Here is a 25,499-nt window from a genome sequence, read left to right on the forward strand (position 1 = left end):
AGTAATGTAATAGGCCTAGTAAGAAATAGAACTTTGGATTCATACAACCTAAGATACAACCTAAGATGGTAGGGAATACTTGAAGCACATCGAGTATTTTATGTATTTCAGATGACCATTGAAGTGACCAAGATTCTTTACTTTTACAGCCCAGCCTACCACTGTTATTGGTGGTAATGTGCACCCGCAAGTACAGAGGTTATTCCTACTCTTTGTATTTGGCTGTTCTGGCTATTGTGGACTTCTCTATTGTTCTATGGTACACAATTGAGAAAATTTTACGACTGATTCCGCCTGGAGATGTCCCATCGACACTTATTCGCAATACTGCAGTTTGCATGTAAGATAATGATGTATCTACATTATTTTTTGTGGCTTTATGTCTAAATTATAAGAATAATTTGTGAAATGTTAGTCCTCAGTTTCGAGCCCTCCCTGGGCAGAGCAAAGTTGAGTGTTTTGAAACGTTTTATTTTTAACTGCATTTCCCCACTGTACTCAGGTTTAAAATGGGTCATTCAGTTTTATGACATGCATCGCACAAACTGAGAGGGCAGGATGTATTTTTGAAACAAACTTTACTTTTACCAAGTAGAGGGCGTGGTTGATTTATGGGGAATAGTTTCTTCACGTTATCGTTGTCTTTACTTTGTTCTGATCTTCAGCATGCCTAAACGTTTCACTTTGTTAATTTGCATCAGTATCTGCTTAAGACTTTGAAGTTGCATCGCAGGTTGTAGAAAATACCGACTCTGTGAATCTTTTTTATATCTATGTTTGAACAATGGGTGCGAGGTATCAACACATATCTTGATTATAATACGATATTACTATTTTTACCATATCACCATATTATTACCATATATTATTTCATTTGATGAGAAAATATCATAGATTTAAAGCATTTTTCCAATATTTATTTTTTTTTTTACTGAATCGAATTCCAGAACAATTTTCAAACTTTAGCTTATAAAATGTTGAGTGAAAAAGCACTCTAATATTCAATTCGATATCTCTCTTGATATCTTGTGATTCTAATGATCTCGATAAGAACAAAAGTGATTCTAATGGGAAAATGGTTTATTTTCCTTTTAATCAGATTGTATCACCATTTCCTACAATTCACGAGCTATCTCACAGTGTGGTTGAATGTAGCTATAGCTGTAGATCGCTTTATCGTTGTCAAATTCCCGTTTAAGAAAGACTCTTGGTGCAGCAGAAGAAATAGCTGGATTGCTGCAATAGGTAAGTCATAACGTGTTTAAAGTGCTTTTTGTAAGAAGTAGTAGCAGCAGCAGTAGTAGTAGTAGTAGTAGTAGTAGTAGTAGTAGTAGTAGTAGTAGTAGTAGTAGTAGTAGTAGTAGTAGTAGTAGTAGTAGTAGTAGTAGTAGTAGTAGTAGTAGTAGTAGTAGTAGTGTTAATAGTAATAGTAAAAGTAGTAGTAGTAGTAGTAGTAGTAGTAGTAGTAGTAGTAGTAGTAGTAGTAGTAGTAGTAGTAGTAGTAGTAGTAGTAGTAGTAGTAGTAGTAGTAGTAGTAGTAGTAGTAGTAGTAGTAGTAGTAGTAGTAGTAGTAGTAGTAGTGGTAGTTATGGTTGTTGTTGCTTTGTTAGTGATCTTTTGGTTGTGATGGTAGCAGTATAAGTCGTAAAAGAAATAGTTTTTCCTCTTCTTCTTCTTCTTCTTCTTCTTCTTCTTCTTCTTCTTCTTCTTCTTCTTCTTCTTCTTCTTCTTCTGTGGCTATGTGGCCTCGTGGTATGACACTCATTTTCGGATCGTAAGGTCCTAAGTTCGGGCCTTGCTCGGCGCATAGTTGAGTCCTTGGAAAAGGTTTTTTACTCAAATTCTCTCACCAAACTCAGCTGTAAAATGAGTACCTGTTAGCTAACAGCGTTTTCTCTGTCGGAAAAAAAAGTGTAATATCGCCTAACAGGCGTCATGTCTCGTTCTGCATGTTACATGTTGCTGTTGGTCAAGGACCTTTTGTAAAGCGCTTTAAGCACGGAAAGTGGATATTGCCAAATATTAAAACTCACTTTCTCAAAAACTATAATTCAATCATGCCAAAGTCTTAAAGGTAGCAATGACTATCTTAGTGAAATCATTGGGCCTCGATTTGGGTGTCTAAATGACTCGAATTCAAGGCAGCAGCCTCTTATGGTTCACACTATCATGTTATGACGATCGACCAATCAGCAAAGTCCGGTCCGCATCCGTGCAACGTCGCAAACCCGCCGGGTAGCATCGTCACAACACACTTTTCGACTAGATGCTCTGCCGTCTCGGGTTCTTGCCCACAGCGTGGACATATTGGACAGGTAGTTAGACCCCACCGATGTAACGCACTTGCCGTTAGGCAGCTCCTCGACCGAAGCCGATTCGCAGCTACCCAGTGTCTCCTCTTACTGGTATCAAAGCCTGGCAACTTCTCACAAGCTTAGAGGAGTGTAGGTCCCCGCCTGCTAAATCTGGTTATATTCTTGGACTTGGGAGGAATGGGAGGGCAAACCTGCTCGATATAGGAACTGAATTCCTCCCAGTCAGCCTTCCTGAAGTTCCATCTGCAAAGTGGGAGAGACTGCACCCTCGGTATTGTCACCCCAGCTGTGACAAGAACCGGCCTGTGCTGGCTATGCGGAAAGTCCCCGAAGACTGTTCGCTTCACCTGCAGCGGTTCACCGTTCGCGCCTTTCGTAACGAGGGTGAGGTCTGGAGTATACTCCTTCTTATGGCGGGTACCCCGGAAGGTACCCTTGGCTGTAGGATCGTACACTAGGTGTAGATCATTACAGTCCATCCATGAGCGGAGTTGTCTTCCTGCCTCGTTGCAGTCTCAGTAGCCCCATTCGTGATGGTGGCTATTAAAGTCTCCCAGACAGATGGAGGGATGGCTGACCACCGGTACCGGTGGTGTAGTCCAAGTCGCTCTATGTGGTTTGTAGATATTATGCAAACACAGTCCACATACTTCCACGGAAATTCGGTTCACCCCATTGCTGTCCGTTACGCTCTCAATGACCCTTACCTTCGATGGCTCTTTAGCGTAAACGCTAACCCCTCCTTTGAGCCTCGAAGTGTCCTCGCGTTGGACCACCGTATAGCCTGGGATCAGGAATCGGGAAGATTGCGCGCCTGAGTAAAGGTGGGTCTCCTGTAACAGGAGGATGTCTACGCTATGGGCGGCCAATAACTTTGATAAAAGCTCATTTTTTGCCATACTCTGGCTCTCGACGTTCAGGGACAATATGTGCGTCAGTTCGCCATCCCCGCCGTCGCATTTTCCAATTGGCAGGCCGCGAATCAATTGATGAGTGGGACGCTTGCTTTTTTCTCGAACGTGCCGACGACCCTGGCGACACGAACGCGGTATTATTTGGCTAGGCGGCAGACCGCTTCGCCATTGACGGGACTGCTTGGGACTCGACATGAAGATAATAGTGTGGCGCCCGGGATAGGGCTGCTATTCGGGCACCGGGTTGGATCAAATTTAGTCACACACCGGGGCGAGCAGCTCATGTGGCTCGTTGGCTCGATGCCCGGGATGGTCTCGTGACGGTCGACCGGGATTTACACCTTTGCCCTCCCGTGTGGCTCAAGCCCCCTCACCAACTGCAAGGTAAAGATCCACGAGGGGGGAATTCAAGGCAAAATATGGGACACGGCGATTGTGTGTATGCTATTTAAATTAAAAAATTATTACGACGCTGTTTATCGATGAATATGACTGAAAGTTAGAAAAGAGGTCATTTTAGAGTGTGTCAAGCGGCAAAACTCGTGCAATTACTAGAAGGCCGTGAAAAACAGATGTTTACTCTTTGGAGTAAAATATTTTAAAAACTACCAAGAGGAGAGTTTTTGCCTTTAATAAGGTGATATATGCACTTTTCTTCTATTTATGTTTCAAATGTTATTGGATTATGATAAGTACTTTTCACGTATTGTCACAAAACATCAACCCAATTTGCACTTCAATGAGTGAAAATAGGAGACAGCCATTTTGCCCCTCCCCATCGCGTGACACGAAAATGACGTCGGCGAGGCAAGGCTGCCAGATGTTCAGACTTTCACCTGGGGTCTGATTCATGGAGCGGGACTACGACGGTAGTCTGAGACTATATCCGTAGTCTCAGACTAAAAGGCGTTGTAAGATATTCATGAAGCCGGACTACGCGAAGTCTCAGACTAAACGAAGGACTAAACGGGTGAAATTTCCACCCGCGATTTAGCAGGCGTAAATATCGTAGTCTGAGACTAAATTTCAAGATCATATTGTGTCCTCTACGCTGGGGGAAGTAATTGTACAGCGATTAGAACAAGAATACCCGACAGTTTTTGATTTTATATTTATTTTTATTTATTTATTTATTTAGTTATTTATTTATTGATTTTGGTTTTGTTTATTTTATTTTCTTTACTTTTGTCGAAGATTCGACAATCGCACATACACTCCTCATCTTGCCCATTCAAAACACTCTGCAGGGACTCCTCCTTCCCCCCCCCCCCCCCCCCCCCCCCCCCCCCCCCCCCAACACACACAGTTTCATAGTAACTTCCTCCTCCTCCTCCTCCTCCTCATCCTACTACTACTACTACTACTACTACTACTACTACTACTACTACTACTACTACTACTACTACTACTACTACTACTACTACTACTACACTAACTACTAACTACTATACTACTACTACTGCTTCTACAACAACAACAACAACAACAACAACAACTACTACTACTACTACTACTACTTCTAGTACTACTACTACTACTACTACTACTACTACTAATACTACTATTACAACTGCTACCATTACTACTACTACTACTACTACTACTACTACTACTACTATACTATTCTACTATACTACTACTACGACTACTATTACATTTCTATTATGTCTTCTATCGTCCATTATTTTCTAGAAATGTCACGTCTCTCACTGGCCTTATCATTTCTATCACACCGCGCTAATGATTCGTTCACACTCAACCATCGTTGAGTACAGACGATGCAATTTATACTGCATTTCAGCTTATTTGTTTTCAACGTTTATTTGTTTATTGTTGTGCCGACGAAGGGTTTGTATCCGAAACGCCCATTGCCTGTATTGTTTCCACCGATTCCTCTCCATCATCACTCTTTCGTTAGTATTTTCGGGACCCCATGCTTCAGGCAGCGCCAACCGCTCTCTACTTAGAACAATTTTATTTACTAAAAACATTACACACACACATACACACACACACACACACATTCTCAAACAATTTTTACACCCCTAAACTTGTCTCATACTATTTTTATTTGTGGGGGAAAAAAACAACAACAAAGCAAAACAAAACAAAAAACGATCAAAACAAACACGAAGAAGAAATAGATATGATTTCTGTGCCACTTCGTATGACGCATGCGCAGCTGGAAAAGTAACACATTTCTATGACGTTTTGTGTTACGTTTCCGAGGAATCCCCAGTTAAAAATAGATTGACCTCTGTAGTCTGAGACTTCGCAAGCGTAGTCAGAGACTTGATAGTCAGGGACGAAGTCTGACTCCATGAATAGCTTACTTTCCGTAGTCTCGGACTTCCCAAAGTCTTAGACTACAAAGTCTCAGACTTTGCTATAGTCTGAGACTACCATAGTCCCGCTCCATGAATCAGACCCCTGACAAATTCGACTTCAAAAGTGGCTAAATAGAAAATCATATGGCTTTCACCACTAAGACTGACTCCTTTAAACCGAATTGAATTTTAACTAACAAAAAATTTAATAGACTAAGATAAATGTCACTGAGACAAAGTAAACAAAATTATATATTTGGCCACACGCGTGGCCATCTGGAAGATCTCTTCGCGCCGGTCTGCGGACACAAACTATCGCACGCTTTTTAAAGGTATTTTGTTCATTGTTATGAAATAGGGGTGTTAAATCGTCAACTATTACATGTTGTTTTGATAATCAGTTGATAATTCGACTTTTTAACACTCTTTGTCCCCTTTGAAATAGACTTGTCCAATTTCTCTTTTCCTCACAGTAGATTAACACATACTCTCTCAAATAAATACTAGAAATAACAGAAGCCATGGTCTCACGGGACTTTTTTGATTGATAATAATATACGCTTCAACAGTCGTAACGGCACTTCCCTCGTAATGGCGCATGGTAACTTATCGGAACATGGCGGGCGCCCATTTGAAATATTTCTCAGACGAGAATAAAAGCGTATCCAGAGGAAAAAAATGTATAAATCTGATCATGTTTTGACTTTTACACATTCTGATCACAAGTCATATGACAAGTTCTAGCCAGCATGAAGAATAAAAAGTAACGATTTTCTTTGTTAAGATCCACGTTGGCCGCCGTTGCTGGGCGACGTGTTATCAGACTATTGAATCCAATTTAGCAGGCATTTTTCATATCATATGTATGGGTTGTAATAAACACAAAATTACACTTCGGAATAGTTCTACGTGATCAATATGTATACATTTAGACAAAATTATGGTTGAACCTAGCCATACAGCTCTAAAACTATACACGTTAGAACTTTTCTAATGTTTTCGTCATATTTTCTGATATTTTTTCCATAAAATGGCCAAGTTTCAATCTCCAATTCCACGTATTAAGCGAGATACAGTCACAAACCTTAAAAAAGGAGAAAAAGCGTCCCATATTTTCTGAGTTTTTTTTCTCTCTTTGGGATCATCCAAATAAATGACACCTTTGAAACTACATAACTTTTTTATGTATGAATGGATTTTCAAAATTCAAAAAGATTATTACTCAGTGGAGATAGGGCTTTGATTTCAGAGTAGAATTTCCCACAAAAAAATAGAAAACAAAAATGTTCATTGTCATTGCTACTTAAAAGTCATTTTGTACCCGAAATTCTCTAAAGTGTGTTAAATCAGGCACTAACTTTTCATTTCACATATTCTTGATTCATTTGTCTATCAAAATTTAAATCCCTCACATTTTAAGTCTTTGGTAACTGTGACTTAAGAACCAATTTCAATCGTCTTCAAGACATAACACCGGTTTGTTGCAATGTGTAGCAATCTTTATACAATTTTGAAAATTTATAATCCCTTTATTCCAGTTAAACCCTCTTCAGAAGTCTTCTGCTATCAGTGCTTCTTTGTGGCTTATTCGTGGTATATTATGTTAACAAAATATAACAAAAGGAAGCCAGATGACTTCCTAGCAAATATTCGTTGAGAATAATGAGAATAAGATGCAACTCAAATGTGTGTTGTGGCATAAGTGTGGACAAGGGGACAGATGTAGGGAATGAAAAGCCGAAAAAATGACAAATTATTAGGGACAGCCAGAAACAAAATGATATACTAGCACTCTTGGGAATAAAGCACAATGAAAATGCCAGAGGAGAAAATGGAAAGAAAAGTTTAGATCTTTAACGTTTCTGGCTCTGAGAATGTCATGACAAAGATAAAATTGTCCCCCACGGTATCATTCAATAGTTATTTGAAAAAGAAGGGAGATTATTACCCTCCCAAAAAAAACAATAAGAAGAATTTATGGTGTCTCGCCAATGCAGAACGTATTAGCCTGAATGCGCGAGTATCCTGAAGGAAATTGAATAAGCACAATAAGCTTAATTTGATGACATTGATAGTAAATGATAAGAAAATGATCTGGATGTATGTCTGGCGTATTAATAAAATATCAGTTAAGCACGCATGGAGTTAATGTCTATTGCTCTATCTCTCTCTCTCTCTCTCTTTCTACAGGTCTAATTGTTGCATCCAACCTCTATCCAATCGGAGTTGTGAGAACTGCAGATGTGTATGATCATTACATCTTCGGGTATGGAAATTGAGAAGGGATTACTCATTACTTATTTCTTAAAAGTGTTTTCGTGTTTTGAAATGACACAATACTTAATATCACTCAACGAAGCAGTTGTTAGTAAATGTGAAGGCTATTTGTATATATTAAAAAATGACGAAATCGAAGTGGATTGGGGAGTAGAATAAAAGATTTCTTACACTTTTGCAAGCTTGTGCAGCGGTTCAGAATTCCGAAAAGCACGAGTGTTAGAATCGTATAATCTTAAAGTTCTTCAACAAAAATAGCGATTTATGGGCAATAGCAAGTAAAATACAGAGACAGATCTGGACTGTGGGTTGAATGGAGAAATTTTTTAAGGCCATAATGTTGATGTCGAACCTTTATGGCCTCATGCTGTTTGTAAGATTTCTACAATATTGAACAACATTGACATCAATGCAACCCTTTTGGATTTTATTCTCCTGTTATATAAACTGTTATGTAAACTCATTAACCACCCAAGACGTTTTTGAGTTGAAACCGTCTTCTAGACCTGTCTTTAAATCAAGAACATAGATCCGAGATTTAGACAAAGCGGTAACACCAAAAGTATCATTTAATTCATATTAAATTCCAGTTTTCTTATATCTGCTGTAAACAAAAATGCGAATTGGCTCTGACCTCCGGCTTTGACTAATGATTTATCGGAGTACCACAAGCAAACCTCCTTCATTCGTTCCAGCCCTGGGCAAGGGTTTCCCATCAACCACCGGGCATAGCTAGTCTTCTCCATTTGTTTCTCAACATCTTATTTCGAATCATTGAAACCCAGAACGACGTAAACATATTACAGAATGATCTTGATCCACTTGTATCATGGGCACAAAGCGGGCAGATGATATTCCACCCCGAGAATGCTTTGGAACAAACAAAAAACAGCAAATTAATTATGACTACCATGTAATATGCGGTCAGCTATTAAAACACGTGGACGCAATACCCTACTTGGAAATCTAACTAAACAAATCACTGAAATGGAACAAACATATTGATAATATTGTGTCAAAAGTAAATCGTACCCTTAGCTTCCTGAGACGGAACCAATACCAGTGCCCCCCAAAGGTGAAATAGGCATACAATGCTTTAGTTAGACCCGTATTGGAATACGCGGTCACAGTGCGGGATCCTTATCAGCAGCGGCGTGGCATGCTTACAGTATAAAGTGGTGCCAGACGAAAATGACTTACACATGCTACATGTGTAAATATAAAAGAAAGAAAAAACAACTTACATACTTGTAAAGTAAATTTGCATGGTGATGTTTCTATTCCTGCAAATCTTTTCAATAGTTTGTTTATATAAATCACGAACGAATAAATTGATTGGAGTTTGGACACTGAGGGAAATGGCTAAAGGGACACATGCAGACATTGAATGTCAATCGAACAAAGGGTAATTTCAAAAGTTACAAAGCGTAAGAATGTAAACAGCCCATGGCCTATTAAAAGAGTACTGTAGTTACGTCATGAAACAGCCCCATTCCACTTCGGAAATCAAACATGACACCATACAAGATCTCTCTCTCTCTCTCTCTCTCTCTCTCTCTCTCTCTCTCTCTCTCTCTCTCTCTCTCTCTCTCTCTCTCTATCTATCTATCTATCTATCTATCTATCTATCTGTCTATCTACCTATCTGTGTGTGTGTGTGTATGTGAGATGAACGCGCACGCGCACACACACACAAAGTCAAACACGCATATTCACGCGAAGATCATGCATTTAGCATATAGCATCACTATCAAGAAATGTTTGACTTAACTCGTTCACATTCCTTCATATCAATTTTTGCAGCAATAATAACAATAATGATGATGATGATGATGATGATGATGATGATGATGATGATGATGATGATGATGATGATGATGATGATGATGATGATGATGATGATAATAATAATAATAATAATAATAATAATAATAATAATAATAATAAATTTAATATATACAATAATCACGACACAGAGAGAGAAACAAATGAACTTGTTAATAATCGTGATTTCGATAATAATAAAGATGGTCGAAGTTACCATACTATGACTAGGACGTAAATGACCAACATTAGCTATTTTTCCCCAGTCCAACAGAGTTGGAGCAAAAATTTCTCGGCACCTGAGGCGGGTTTTTTCTCGTATGTGAAGATGGTAAAAATTCGAGCCAGGCATTCAATGTGGCAACATTATAGTACATTATAGTAATAGCCTTAAATGGTGCCAGCAAAGATCCGCTCCTTGGAATCGTTTGAGTGGGGAAATCCAGTCACTCGCTCAGCCATAGTACACAGTCGCTGACGACAGTCATCAACGGACTGTGTGAATCGGGAGAAAAGCGTGGGTAGAAGGCGTTGTGACAGAAAGGGAGTCTGTTTCGCACTGTTGATAAAAGGCGATATATACCATTTCTCAGTTTTATATATTTTAAAAAATGCTGTTATCCATTTTTAAAACATGGATGTGGTGCCAGGCACCATTTGAACTAATAGAGCCACGCCCCTGTTTATCAGCAAGGCCACATCAAGATAATCGAACAAGTTCAAATGGCAGCTTCAAGGAATTGAAAAAGATAGTACAAAAAGAATGTCGGAAAGTACATATCGACCACGTCACAAATCTTAATATTGGAGACAAAAAACCCAACTTATTGGATGCATTAAGGCGAAATCGAATGACAGAAACAACACCATTGCCGAATTGAAAGACAAGCACGGAACTTGCATCGAGACTCTTTTTAAAAAAAGGCAAATGTCCTCAATGAACAAATTTGCTCCGCCTTTTCGCGATCTTCACATGACGAACTGCCTAATCACATTAAACAAAGTGATATTATGCATCAGAAAATGGCTGACATTCGTGTGAACGTAAAAGGCATAACAAAATTACTCAAAGGCTTAAATACCCATATAGCAACTGGGCCAGATGGAATTCCAGCACGACTTCTCAAACACTGTGCGGATGAGATTGCCCCGGTACTATCCCTTATATTCCAATCCTCACTAGACAAAGGAGTTGTGCCAAATGATTTGAACCAGGCTAACATCGTCCCAGTATTCAAGAAAAGAGACAACACGCTACTAGAAAACTATCGTCCAATTTCACTGACATCTGTGAGCTGCAAAATTTTAAAACACATTATATACAGCTCAATTATGGACCACCTGGAAAAAAAAACATCCTCACTAGCGCTCAGCATGGATTTCGAGCTGTGAGAAACAGCTGCTATCAACTGCCTTTGACTTTTTGCAAACACTGTAAAATCGAGGACAGATCGAAGCAATCCTATTGGACTTCTTAAAAGTCCATCACAGAAGTCTGCTTCTTAAAATCAAACAGTACGGGATTGCTAACAATGCCATCAACTGGATTGCATCCTTTCTTAGTAACAGAGTCCAAAAAGTAATTATTGAAGGTAAAGAGTCAAACACGACAAAAGGAGTCAGGAGTATCCATAGATAGGAGTACCTAAAGGCACTGTTCTCGGGCCACTGATCTTTCTCATTTACATCAATGACATGCCAGAATTACTACATCTGGGATCCACGTTGAAATTGTTTGCAGATGACAGGCTGCTGTACAGAGATATTTTAAAAAACGGGGAAGATATTGTCATACTAGAGCAGAATCTTAATAAATTGCAATGATGAGAGGCAAGATGGAAAATGGAATTTCACCCCAAAATGTCTCATGTACTCAGGGTGACAAACAAAATTAAAAACGTAATCGACTCCCACTATGAAATCCATTACGAAGCCCTACAATATGGAGAATGCAAAGTACCTCTGCGTGACGCTGAACAGTAGTATGAAGTGGAAGAAGCATATTTCCAATACAGCTACTAAGATAAATAGAACCATGGGCTTCCTCAACAGACAAATCCGCTATTACCACCAATCTGTGAAAAAGAAATGCTATGAAATATATGCCAGGCCCATACTGGAATATAGTAGCTCAGTTTGGGACCCACACACATCACAAGAAATCAAGAGCTGGAAACATTCCAACATCTGGCGTCAGATTTGTCAGCAGAAACTATGAGCGGAATATGAGCATAGCTCAGCTCATAAACGATCTCCAATGGAAACCGCTACATGAGAGACGTTCCATCAACAAACTCCTCATATTCCACAAAGCACAAAACGGAAAACTCGAATTCCAACTAGCCATTTGAAACGGAACAACAATAAAACTTTTGCAGCTGTGCATTGAGGGACAGCTTAGAAAAAGAAGAAAAACGCGCGCCACTTATTAAAAATCTGTAGTATCATTATATTTCTATTGCCATCATGAGCATACTTTTAACCATCTTTCTTCGTCTTATCGTACTAACTGGTTTCTTATTTCCGATATGTGTCAGTGTCATCTCATTTAGTAATTGGTTTGATTGTTATTGGTTTCCCATTTCAAATATATTTCTTTCATCAATATCTTAGTTATTGGCTTCCTATTTCAGGTATCTTTGTTCTACTCTCTGGAGTTTGTATGATTGGGCTGCGGTTATGAGTTTATTAGGACATCAATTGGTTCCATTCTCTGTGATCACTGTCTGCACAGTCGTAACTGTTTTCGAATTGTACAGGGTTAGAAGTAAGTATTAATGAACAATATGAGTAAATATTTTACTATGCGCAAAGTCACTGACAACTAGAACGTCTAGATTAAATAAAAGTCTGCAGAGAAGAAAATCCACCTAAAAGAAAGAGCAATTCGCTAATTTACTCCGGGCTACTCACTTAGAACGCACGCTTTAAAATATCGGTGCGAGAAAAAAAACCTGAAAATATATTAGGCGCTGTATAAATACAATGAAGATATCAGAAACATTCGAAATTTTTAGAGCAATAAGAACAAAACCTTAAGTTATTACTTGCCAAGTTTGATTAAAAATCTTTCCTGGTTAAGAAACTATGTCAGTTATACCAAACACGTTTTGAAATGACGATATCAAAAGCTTCCAAATTTGTGTCTTAGGCTAGAAACCCATCAATGTTTTGTTTATTCATCTTAACAACGCCACTATCACATTATCTCATTCGTCTGTAGTGTTTCATTCATCCTGTTTTGTTGATAAAGCGGAAACCCAAAATGTCCAATTTATCTGTTTTCGCATATTAAATTGAAGCTTCCATTCAATGTTAAATTGTTATTTATTGATATCCACTGAAGAAAGTTTCCAGGGTAGGACAAGATTTCATTTCATTTTATGTCAGCCACAAAAGTGAACGGGCAAAATCTTGTAACATTATTAAAAGAAGGACTTATTCCAGACTTTGTATCATTTTCTCCCGATCGGCCATTTATTTTTCAATTAGACGAGGCAATTTTCCACATTAATAAAACAACCCTGTATTACTTATAAGAGGAAATGACATTCAATTTATTTCTCAAGAAGAATGACCTCCAATGAGTCCTTCGTTTAATACAATGGACTAAAGCTTTTTTTGTTTATGACATCCGACTAGGTTTGTAAGGGTCGCACAACGATTTACACAGAAGCAGAGTTAAAAGGGTCAATTCAAAATACGTGGGATCGAATCACTTTTCAAAACATTAGAAAATCAATTGGATCAAGGGAAAAAATGCTACGCACCATAAAGTAAAATGGGAGATCGCCGGATCACATCAAAATTTGAGAATTATATGAAAATCTTCAATATGCCAAATTTGCGATATGTCTATCACAACAGAGGTCAAATTATTATTTTTTTCAATATATTTTCTTGAAAATTTGTGTACATAGATGAATATGACTAGGGTGAAATTTCAGACTTGCATCTGCTATAGTCCGGTGGTTACATGCTTATAAACTTTTCCAGGTTATTTTCTCGCACCCGATATATTTGGAGCGAGAGAAAAAACTGGAAAAGTGTTAATCACCGGACCATAACTGACACAAATACAATCAAACCAATTTGTTGAACATTATCAAACAAAATTTCAAAACAGGTTTATTGAGAAATATCTATCTATGATATCTATTTGACAATTGTTTTAATATGTTATGGACTTATAAATTGGGTTACTCTAGGAAAGAGTTGCTCCCCTTTGTTATTAGCTAGTTTACTTTAGTTACAGATTAAATAGTTATTATTCCATCCCTCTCATTGGAAAACCCTATCATTTCTTAGTATACATATCTAATAAAAAATGTAAATTGTGCTTTGAACGCGTTGAATAAACTTATATTCAACGATTGCAGAATATTTGCGCACATTTTATTGAATAAGGTGTAAAAGACAGCTGATTGGCAATTATAAAAATAATCTTTTAGGTCGCATAAATACAAATCCAACTTTCTTTTATTTTTGGGTCAAATTGTCATTCAAGCAGAAGGAGAAAGATACAAATTATGGTGAATAGAAGTACTAATACCATAACATTTGGTTACAAAATGTCTAAAAATCTTACTTGGAGGGGTGGAATATACGTATTCTTTCATTTCTTTGTATTGATTAAATTTGTTATATTTTTATCGTGCAATAACACATACCCACAAGCTCGTTGTGTTATTGGGCACGATAAAAATAACTCGTTTAATAAATACAACGAGATGAAAGAATCGTATATTATTCGTTAAGGCCATTGTTTATAATGTTATTTTATAATTACAGACGGGCATGCCCAAGAGAAGGATGCACTCTTTGCTGATTACTTTCCATATTTGAGCTATATTACTTTCTCCATCAACTTATAATGTTATAGCGATATATTTTTATATACTCTATTTTGTAATCAGTAATAAATGGTTCTCTTTCACTCATATTTATTCACTAAACGCTTCTGGGTTGAGTGATTCCACAATGTTATTCTGGTGTCTCATCTAAACCTCAACATAATAGATACACTTCAAATTTGCCATATCGAAGAGTTAGATGTAATTTTTAAATTCTGATGTGATCTGTCGATCCCCCATTTTGCTTCATGACTGTGCATAATTCCAACAATTAATTGTTTAAAAAGAAAATGTGAGTGCCCTTTATATATATATATATATATATATATATATATATATATATATATATATATATATATATATATACACATATATATATATATATATATATATATATATATATATGTATATATATATATTTCAATAAATAAATTGGAATAAAGCAATACAAAGCAGATGCGACGTTTTAAACAAAACCACAGAAAGCATACTTCAAGAGGTCTGTCATAATTGTGTTAGTTAAGAGGGTTTGTGTATTTTTTACTTTTTAACTCAGTACATTCTTCGTTGGTTAGAAGGGAATATATGTTTGAACAATCTTATGCTGGGTGTTGGGACTATTAATAGATTAATAGTGTATTTGACCTTTTTCAAAAAATGAAATCAGAGAAGAGAATCGAGATGGCATCTAGTCAACCAATTAACAAGCAAGACAAGACGTCACGTGCTACAACTGCTCTCGTCACTATCAACATGGTTTCTATTTTGACTGAAATACCAAGGATGACATACAGTTTGTATCTAAGATATGTTGATGACGAAACCTACTATCGTATTGCGACTACATCTCAGCCACTCATCTTGAGGATCATTCTCGATGTAAAATTGAATAACGTTGATATCTTAAACTGTAGCTTTCATTTTTTTTAAACTGCTTCTGACCTAGATGCACCTATGCACACAGTGTACGTTGTTTCTAATAATGTTATTATTGTGCAATTATTTCTAACGACGCTTTTATTTCGTTTAATTGATAATCACGATTCAATTTATGCAATTAATTGTGTATTTGTCACTCCAATTTTATTTATTCACTTCTCCATTACACGAAATGTTTGTACAGCTTTTTCAATGCACAAAACGTAAACATTTTCTTAAATTATATTCAATTCATACATCTAAGAATGTTCTAATCCTGTTTTTATCATATCATGGAAGTGTTTGGAGCTTAAATTCAAATTGCCCCATATCCTAGAATATATTAAAGCAGCATCAATAGTAGATTAGCATCTTCCGCCGCTAAGCTCAAAAATCTTTGCATCTTCGCTTATTTCTCTTTTTTTGTTATTTAATCAGATCATTTTTCTACCTTTTCCAAAGTCATGTGATAGATTCAAAGCAGTGCTGTTAGGTTAGTTACTTGCACATAGTAAATGGCTCATTTACACCCACCGCTTTTTTGTTATTGCCAGTCGATCAAATCATTACGATTGTTTTTCAATGCTAAAATTACTTGGCTTTATGATAAGGACCCTGTCTACATCATTTCGAAACTCTCTTTTTTTTTATTTTGAATATAGACAATGACCATGGATTCGAACAACTGTTGAGTTGATGATTGCATCGACCATCCAAAAACATCCTAACTCCTTGTCTTCACTTTTAAATCTCTCTGTTCTCTGCAGATTAAGATATTCGTCTCAAATGTCATTATTTAAGTTCAACTTATTTGTTTGTACCCAACAAGTGGCATCTTGAAAATATTTGTGAAAAGAAGTCATTGTCTATTCCTTCATTTTTTATTTTTTATGTCACATTAGATTAGTTAAATCGAGCAAGTAAATTATATTTCTCACCATTTTTTTAATTTGATTCTTTTTTCCTTCGTTTATCGTCACTTTACTCTAAATTCGTTAATCTATCAAACTTTAAATTATGAGCACCTTCCTTTCATCTTCAAGACCTAATAAGCAAATAATAAACGATCGGTGTGTATATGTTTGTGTGTGTGAGAGAGAGAGAGAGAGAGAGAGAGAGAGAGAGAGAGAGAGACATAAAATACATCAGAATAATGACAAAATATATTATCCAAAAAAAATGATGAATTTCTCTGATTTGGTATTGTTTAATTTTAAGTATCATATGAAATATGTTTTCTTTTTAAGATTCCTTTTTCAAAATCTTGTTTTATTCATTATCTATTCATTTGCTTATGCATTTATTTATTTCCGTGTTTATTCGTTTATTTATTTATACATACATATATATTTAATTTGTATATTTATTCATCCATTCATTTATTCGTTTACTTATCCATTTATTAATACAGGAGTGTGCTTTTTGTAAATGATATTGGCAAAACTTGAATTTAAAGATTTGAACTTAGTTACAATGCTAGCTATGGGAGTTGTTTGGAAATAGACCTTTAACTACTTTTCTAATATCAGATATTTGACATGCGAGTTGTTTAAAAATAGAATTTTAGTTTAATTGGTTTTGATATGCCTGATATTTATTATGGGAGATGTTTAGAAATAGACCTTCAATTCTTTTCCAGTTGCTTTATACATACTATGGGAGTTGTTTAGAAATAGACCTTTTACTCGTTTCCATATGCTTGATATTTACTATGGGAGTCGTTTAGATATTGAGCTTTAATTCAATTGATATTTACCATGGAAGTCGTTTAGATAGAGATCTTCAACTCGATTCCATATGCTTGATACTGTATTTACAATGAGTTGTTTAGAAATAAACTAACTAGTTTTTATATGTTTGATATTGACGATGGGAGTTGTTTAGATATACATCTTTAACTCGTTTCCATGTGCTTGATATTTACCATGAGAGTCGTTTAGAAAAAGACCTTCAACTCGTTTCCATATGCTTGATATTTAATATGGAAGTTGCTTAGAAATAGACCTTTAACTAGTTTTATATGTTTGTATTTACTATGAGAGTTATTTAAAAAAAAGACCTTTAACTAGTTTTCATGTGTTTGATTTTAACTCTACAAACTATTTTAAAATAGACCTTAAACTAGTTTCTACGTGTTTGAGATTTGCTTGCCAATGAAACTGAAAACCTTTCCTTCTCACTGCTTTCAATGTTGCGTGGCTTATCTTTGACTAATAATTTTCAAATTGTGTTTATTTTCTTTCCATCAAATGTCTATAAACGTAACAACTTCATGGGCCTTTGAATTGATATAAAAATAGCATAATGATGGTTTATCCTCTCCTTGATTTAAGAGGTTAACGCATCCTATTTCAATGTGTTTAAAAGTTTAGGAAATATGAAATTTACAAATCGATCTTTATCAAAATTTTACCCTCTGGATGAAATTGTAATGGTCGAAATGCTTTCTGCTACCGCAAATTGACAAAACACTTATTTTTTACCTTTATCAGGAAACTTTTACTCCATTTACCGATGGATTAAAATCGCTTAGATCTTTTCAACGAATCTCAAACTTTTAAAAAATAAGTCTCAGTTCTAAGATTTTTGACAATGGAGTAAAGGTTTTCCAGCGATATAAGAAAAGTTTGGTCTCTCAGAGTACAGCAAATATGGGCTATTTTTGGTTTAATACTGCTTACTGCTTGGAAGATCTACCACACACTGACAAAACACTTTATTAACATTTGACCATAAAACATTCACTCCCTTTAAAAATATAAAAAGATATATATATAATATATATATATATATATATATATATATATATATATATAATATATATATATATGAAACAGTGCCGGGCAGAGGAGAAAAAATATACATGGGAAAAGAACATCCTAAAAAAATCAGCCTACAAATTTTTATCGTACTCTAGTGCTTACTCTCTCATTTTAATTAAACATTAATAAGTTTAACCCCCTCCTTACCAACTACCGGATCATTGTCACATTCGTTACGACACAACCAACATTTTCCTCATTCAAATCATTACAAAATGTGAAGACATAGTAATTGTTATAGTTCTAAGAACTTAATGTTGTATTGTCGAGCTTTTTTGCTGAACAAAATTATAAATAGCATGTAATTATTTATTTTAATTATTGACACAGAGAGAGGGGGAGAGAGAAAAAAGATAGAGAGAAAGTGAGAGAGAAGAGAGAGAGAGAGAGAGAGAGAGAGAAAGAGAAAGAGAGAGAGGGAGAGAGAGAAAGAGAGAGAGAGAGAGAGAAAGAGAAAGAAAAAGAGAGAGAGAGAGAGAGAGAGAGAGAGAGAGAGAGAGAGAGAGTTGAGAGAGAGTATAAAATGCTAGTCATTTACACTCTATTTTATCTTCATGAACTATTTTTTTTTAAGTTTTTTTTTTGTTTTTGTTTGTGGCGTTAAGTTCCTAATTTATTGTTTATATATTTTTCAACAGTTTATACAAGAATTACCAAGAGTGGCAAATATCCAGAACTTTTATGTCATGTTTCTATTGAACTCCACATTTCGTAAAGACGTTTACAGCTTGCTGGCGCGTCGTGGAATTGAAACGACGAAAGAATAGATAATTTAAAACCACAAGACGACTAATCTCATTAACTGACAAAGGCCTTTGTTCATGGTGGCTACAAGACCTTACTTCATAATATATTATCGATGGATTAACCTTTTAACTGTCTTACTCTGGGAAATTTGTCCAGAAAACTCGTCCTTCAAATATCAATCGAGTAAAATGATCTTCATCTCGGCATTCTCAAACCTGGGACTTCAAGACCATAATATTATCTTTCCGATCCTGCTTTGTTTTGTTTTGTTTTTGCTTTATTTTGTTTTTGTTTTTAGTTTGTTTTTTGTTTTGTTTTTTTTTTCTGCTGTTTTTTTTTTCGTTTGTTTGTTTGTTGAGTTTTTTTCTCTTTGTTTTTGTTTTGTTTCTGTTTTTTTTTTGTTTGTTTGTTTGTTTGTTTTTTTTTTTTTTTTGTTTTTTTTTTGTTTGTTTTTTTTTTGTTTTTTGTTTTTTGTTTGTTTCTTCGTTTTCTTCTTGTTTTTTTCTTTTTTGTTGTTGTAGTTTGTGCTCTGTGATTCCAACTTTTCTTGTAGCCACTTCATTCCTCCAGCTTTGCGGTTTTGTGTAATTTCAGATCCAAAAGATAAAAAGGAAGGTTGTCCATTCAATAATCTGACAATCCTCACCTTGGCAGGTGACTTCCCTTTGTGCACATTGATCCTTCCCAATTGCTTACCTAATTTTGCTTACCTGATTACAATAAAGGAGCTCATTGGAAAACATTAAATGTTCACATTTTTTAAACACATTCAAATGATTTCCAATTATGTTTCTAATAATAGGATTTTATCTTTTAAAATTTTGTCAGATGAATCAATACTTGGGGTTGGGGGGGGGGGGATAATATATATATTATGATGTGATCAAGACGTCATTTTTTTCATTTGTTTTTGCACATATTATACTTATATTGTTTCGTATATAATTTATTAGCAAATCCCTTACATCTTTGATGTAAGACTAACCACTGACAAGTATTTTATCTTGGCTCGGTGGAGTTATTGAGCTATTTTTTAGATTTTTTAAATATAGTGCAATATCCACTCAATGTGCTCAAAGCGCTTTACAAGGGATCCCTGACCAACAACAATACGTAACATGTAGAGCGAGCCACGACGCCTGATTGGCGATATTACAATATTTTTTTTCAGACAGAGACAAAGTTGTTGGCGGCCATGTACCATTTTTCCAAGGCCTCAACTATGCGCCGAGCGAGACTCGAACCCAGGACCTTGCGATCCGAAAGCGATTATCATACCACAAGAACATATATCCTCACAAACAGCCTTCCATAGTGGACAGCGAGGTCACTTGTTTTGTCTTTTATCCCCCTATATCTATTTTCCAACTTGCTTTCTGTCTTTGTCTTAGAGTGAGAGTACATACATTTTTTATTATTGTCCTTTCCCTTGCCGGATTCTTTGGCTGGGAGGGAAACAATCAAACGTATAGATAATTAACGTTTTGGGAGATTTTTTTTTTTTCCATTGTAAATCATGGCTCTGTTGTTTATTGTTATGTTTGTTGTTTTGAATGTTTAATGTAAGCATTTGAGTGTGTTCCTCTTAGTGTCTGGATGAGTCTTTTAGGTGATCTCTAACTATGCACAATGATAGTCTTCTCTAGGAATCTACATCTGCTCCCTATTTGTACCATTTATTCCCCTTCGACTTACTTTTTCTTGTATGATTTTAATTGTAAATCGAGGAAACTCATCTTCTTCTCATTAAAACTCATAAAAACAAACAACAATTTTATCTTGGCAATACACACACTTTAAACACTTTACATAATGTGAATAACGATTCATAAGGTATAAAACAAATAAAACAATTCTCTTAGTCCGATTAACCAGATACGAAGCGTAAATACATTATAACCCAAATTGCCATAGTTTTATCGATGTTCTAGGGGAAATGATTTCAAACAAACACAAAAATATGCCATTGCAAAAATTATGTTAAAATAAAATCCTTAATATCGTTCAAATGCTTTTACATTTGCAAATGATAATGATGATGGCGGTGTTTATGATGATGATGAGATGATGAAGATGATGATGATGATGATGATGATGATGATGATGATGATGATGATGATGATGATGATGGCGGTGTTTATGATGATGATGAGATGATGAAGATGATGATGATGATGATGGTGATGATGATGATGATGGCGGTGTTTATGATGATGATGAGATGATGAAGATGATGATGATGATGATGATGATGATGATGATGATGATGGCGGTGTTTATGATGATGATGAGATGATGAAGATGATGATGATGATGATGATGATGATGATGATGATGGCGGTGTTTATGATGATGATGAGATGATGATGATGATGATGATGATGATGATGATGATGATGATGATGGCGGTGTTTATGATGATGATGAGATGATGAAGATGATGATGATGATGATGATGATGATGATGGCGGTGTTTATGATGATGATGAGATGATGAAGATGATGATGATGATGATGATGATGGCGGTGTTTATGATGATGATGAGATGATGAAGATGATGATGATGATGATGATGATGATGATGATGATGATGATGATGATGGCGGTGTTTATGATGATGATGAGATGATGAATGAAGATTGATGATGATGATGAAAGATGATGATGCGTGTTTTATGATGATGACAGATGATGAAGATGAAGATATATGATACATGAAGTAGATGTTGGATGAATGCGTTTATATGATTGATATGAAGATGATGTTAATGATGAATGATGTATATGAATGATATGATGATGGCGGTGTTTATGATGATGATGAGATGATGAAGATGATGATGATGATGATGATGATGATGATGCGTGTTATGAGATGAGGAGAGGAGAGAGAGAGGAGAGAGGAGGAGGAGGAGGAGGAGGAGGAGAGAAGGAGGAAGGAGGAGAGAGAGGAGGAAGATAGATAATAATGATAATAAATAATAATAATAATAATAATAATAATAATTAATATAATAATAATAATAATAATAATAATAATAATAATAATAATAATAATAATAATAATAATAATATAATAATAATAATAATAATAATAATATAATAATAATAATAATAATAATAATAAATAATAATAAAATATAATAATCATAATCATAATAATAATAACACATGTTGTCATGTGTAAAATATAGACTATGGAATACCAATCTCATCGGTAAGAGTTAGGCGAAATGAGTAAACCACTGCAAGCTACATAAAAAAACCCAATATTTTAATCGTTTCAATTCTTCATTCGGCCAATAACAAGAAGAAAAAAACCCCGTGTGATCCCCAATAAATAAATTCTTAGGAGTTAATCCTAATGAAAAGATAAGCCGACTTGATAATAAAGGTAAGAAGTATGAAGCAGTAGGAGTGTGCGTGTGTGATATATACAAAGTTGACTAAACGCGTGACCAACAAGTCATGTGAGAGATCTGATCTCCGACCGCCACGTAGCACCAGTGGCGAACCAACACGTTGCATGCTGTCATCTCCTATGTGGTGGTGACGTGAGTGGTGACGATGACGTTATTTTGATGTGATTGTGGTGATGAATGATGGTGGTGGCGGTGAGACTACACAGCTTGACATCATTAATGGTGGTGAAGAGGACGATAGTGATTATAATGTTGGTTGTGATGGTGGTGGTGATGATGATGATGATGATGATGATGGCGGTGGTAGTGGGGATGATGATGATTGTGATGGTGATGGTGATGGTGATGGTGATGGTGTTGGTGATGTCATTACGGTGATGAATGATGGCGGTGAGGGGTAGACTAGTAGTGATTATTTGTAGTGTAGTGGTAGTGATGTGATGATGGTGATGATGGTGAGACTAGACATCATTGGTGGTAGTGAAGATGGTAATGGTGATTAAAATGGTGGCTGTTATGGTGATAGTGGTAGTGAGGGTGGTGGTGATAGCGATGGTGATGCTAGTATTGGTGATTGTGGTGACTATTAGTTAGCGGTGGTAGTAATGGTGGTGACTTTGAGGCTTATTATCATTATCAGTGGGAGTGTGGCAATGATGATTGGTGTTTGTGTTTGTGGTGGTGGTAGTGAATGTATTAGCCATGATCATGGTGATGCTTGTAGTAATGGTATAGAATATTCGTAATATTGTTGATGAAGGTGATGACCGTAATAGTAAGGATAATGGTGGTGATAGTGGAGATATTGGTGGTGATTGTAGTGATGATCGCGGTGTCTCCAAAAATGGTGATGATTTTACACCATTGACGTGTCGCTAAGATAGTTTCTATGTAATCCGAGGCACTATTCAACAGATGGATGGCGTTGGATGTCAGTTATAGTTTTGTTGTGTTATTGTTGTCATCGTCATCGCTTTGTATAATTTGATCTTTACATTGATTTTTTTTTTATATTTCGTCCCTGGCCCAGACATTAAATATATTATTGTTGAGAGTTTGATTTTTAGAATATATTTTTTTGGTTATTTTTTTTTTGGTATTTTTTTGTTTTGTTTTGTTTGGTGTTTTTATTTGGGGGGGGGGGTTGTTGTTTTTTGTTTGTTTGTTGTTGTTTTTTGTTTGTTTTGTTTTTTTTTGTATGTTCGTTTGTTTTTGTTATACGAGTTTTACTAGTGTACAGCAGTTAACTGGTTAATATTAACACGCTATGCACTACACACGGCTGTCAACGACCATTACCTATAATAAAACAGACATAAAGAACAACACGGTCAGAAGATATCGCCAGCTCACTCTAATCTCATTACCATCTTTCATTGCTTTTACGACTACTTCATCGAGGCACATATGTTTATTAATAACTTATTATTGATCGCACACGCCCCCCCCCCCCCCCCCCCCAAAAAAAAAAGTGTTATTACAACGTGTACTTGTAATAACACGAGAGAACCTTTACAAAACATCTTTCTTAAAGTCATTATTTTGGCCTAATTTTTTTAAAACTTTGTTGCTGGTTAATACGAATGCCAACTTGTCAAATTATCTTTATCTGGGTCTTCTTTGGAGTATGTCGTTAGATAGGTATATTATAACTATGGACTGTCGGGAGAGTATCATAAATTACACTTTTTCATTTGTATGTAATATATTATGCATATTAAATGGTAGCTGCATCATTCGGTTCATTGCTAGAGAAGAAGAAGAAGAAGAAGAAGAAGAAGAAGAAGAAGAAGAAGAAGAAGAAGAAGAAGAAGGAGGAGGAGGAGGAGGAGGAGGAGGAGGAGGAGAAGAAGAAGAAGAAGAAGAAGAAGAAGAAAAAGAATATATGCAGGTTTGACATCCGAACCCACTTATGGGGCTAGTTTAAAGTTGTTGTAATGAACAATATTTTGCGTCATTTTTTAAGATTTCCCTTAGGGAAACAATGAGCCCATAAGGACTTGGGTTATCAGACCTGCAAATAAATTAGAAGTGCACGTTGATTTACACTCTAATTGGTCCGATTCTTTCTTGTTTATTACCAAAATAAATAATTATAATGTTGTTTTTGCTAAATGGAAATCCATGTCTCGGTCTAGGTGTCTGTTCAGCATAAGCATAACATCAGTGTCGTGACCCAAAAAAAAAAATTAAAAAATTGAGGTTTTATATAGCACAATATCCACTCAACGTGCTCAAAGCGCTTTACAAAGGTCGCTGACCAACAGCATCACGTAACATGTAGAACGAGACATGACGCCTATTAGGCGATATTACAAAATTTTTTTTCGGACAGTGACAACGTTGTCGGCCAGTACTCAGTTTACACCTGAGTACGGTGAGAGAATGTGAGTAAAGAGCCTTTTCCGAGGTCTCAACTATGCACCGATTGAGGCTCGAACCCAAGACCTTCCGAACCGAAAGCGAGTGTCATACCACAAGACCACATAGCCGCACGTAGACGCTTACTCTTGGGCCATGGAATCATTTTGACGCTTTAAAAAAATTATATTATGGTGGTATAAATAGCCTAATAGCAAAATCACGAACAGCTGCATTTATATAAAGATAAAAGGATAGTCAATCACTGTGACTGATTCATCATTGATAAAGCCCCCCACCCCACTTTCCCCACTACTCCAATCTGGTTTTCCATCTGACTACGAACTCCAATAACATTAGTGTGACCAACGATGGTAGAGGACTCGTCTAGTTGTTAATGTGATACTGTTTGTTTTGGAGAGGTTTTTTTGTGGAGGGGGGGGGGGGGGTCTTAGTGGGGAGATGAGGTTTCTAGTTGTTGTTGTTGTTGTTGTTGTTGTTGTTTGGGATGTTCGGCCGTCATGTCGTTTTGCTTAGTTGTACATCATTCGTGTAACTCTATCACGTTAAACGATAACCCCTAATACAGGTATCAAACCCTAGAAGTATTAAAAGAGGGTGGGAATGGGCGGCGTGGTCTGTTTATAAAATCCCCTGAAATAAACTAAAAGTTAGTAATTGTGCGGTAACTACTACTACTACTACTTCTACTACTACT

General features: G+C 36.0%; 1 protein-coding gene across 8 annotated transcripts in view; it reads left to right on the forward strand.

Moving 5' to 3' along the window:
• LOC144966767 (uncharacterized) overlaps positions 1-19,765 on the forward strand; it is a 28,319-nt gene extending 8,554 nt beyond the window's left edge. For 4 of the 8 annotated variants that reach the window (XM_078903546.1, XM_078903564.1, XM_078903554.1 and 1 more), the window contains exons 4-9: positions 149-340; positions 1,100-1,245; positions 7,747-7,822; positions 12,291-12,424; positions 15,178-15,389; positions 18,889-19,765. In XM_078903546.1, coding sequence (XP_078759672.1) covers positions 149-340; positions 1,100-1,245; positions 7,747-7,822; positions 12,291-12,424; positions 15,178-15,389; positions 18,889-19,017 — 889 coding nt within the window. In that variant the 3' untranslated portion in view covers positions 19,018-19,765. The remainder of the gene's footprint in view (positions 1-148; positions 341-1,099; positions 1,246-7,746; positions 7,823-12,290; positions 12,425-15,177; positions 15,390-18,888) is intronic. The other 4 variants (XM_078903568.1, XM_078903566.1, XM_078903565.1 and 1 more) reach the window with 1 other exon arrangement.
• The last annotated feature ends 5,734 nt before the right edge of the window (positions 19,766-25,499 follow it).

This window comes from Berghia stephanieae, chromosome 1 (genome assembly GCF_034508935.2).
Source record: "Berghia stephanieae isolate SIO BIC M18660-M18661 chromosome 1, UCSD_Bste_1.3, whole genome shotgun sequence".
Classification (NCBI taxonomy): Eukaryota; Metazoa; Mollusca; class Gastropoda; order Nudibranchia; family Aeolidiidae; genus Berghia; species Berghia stephanieae.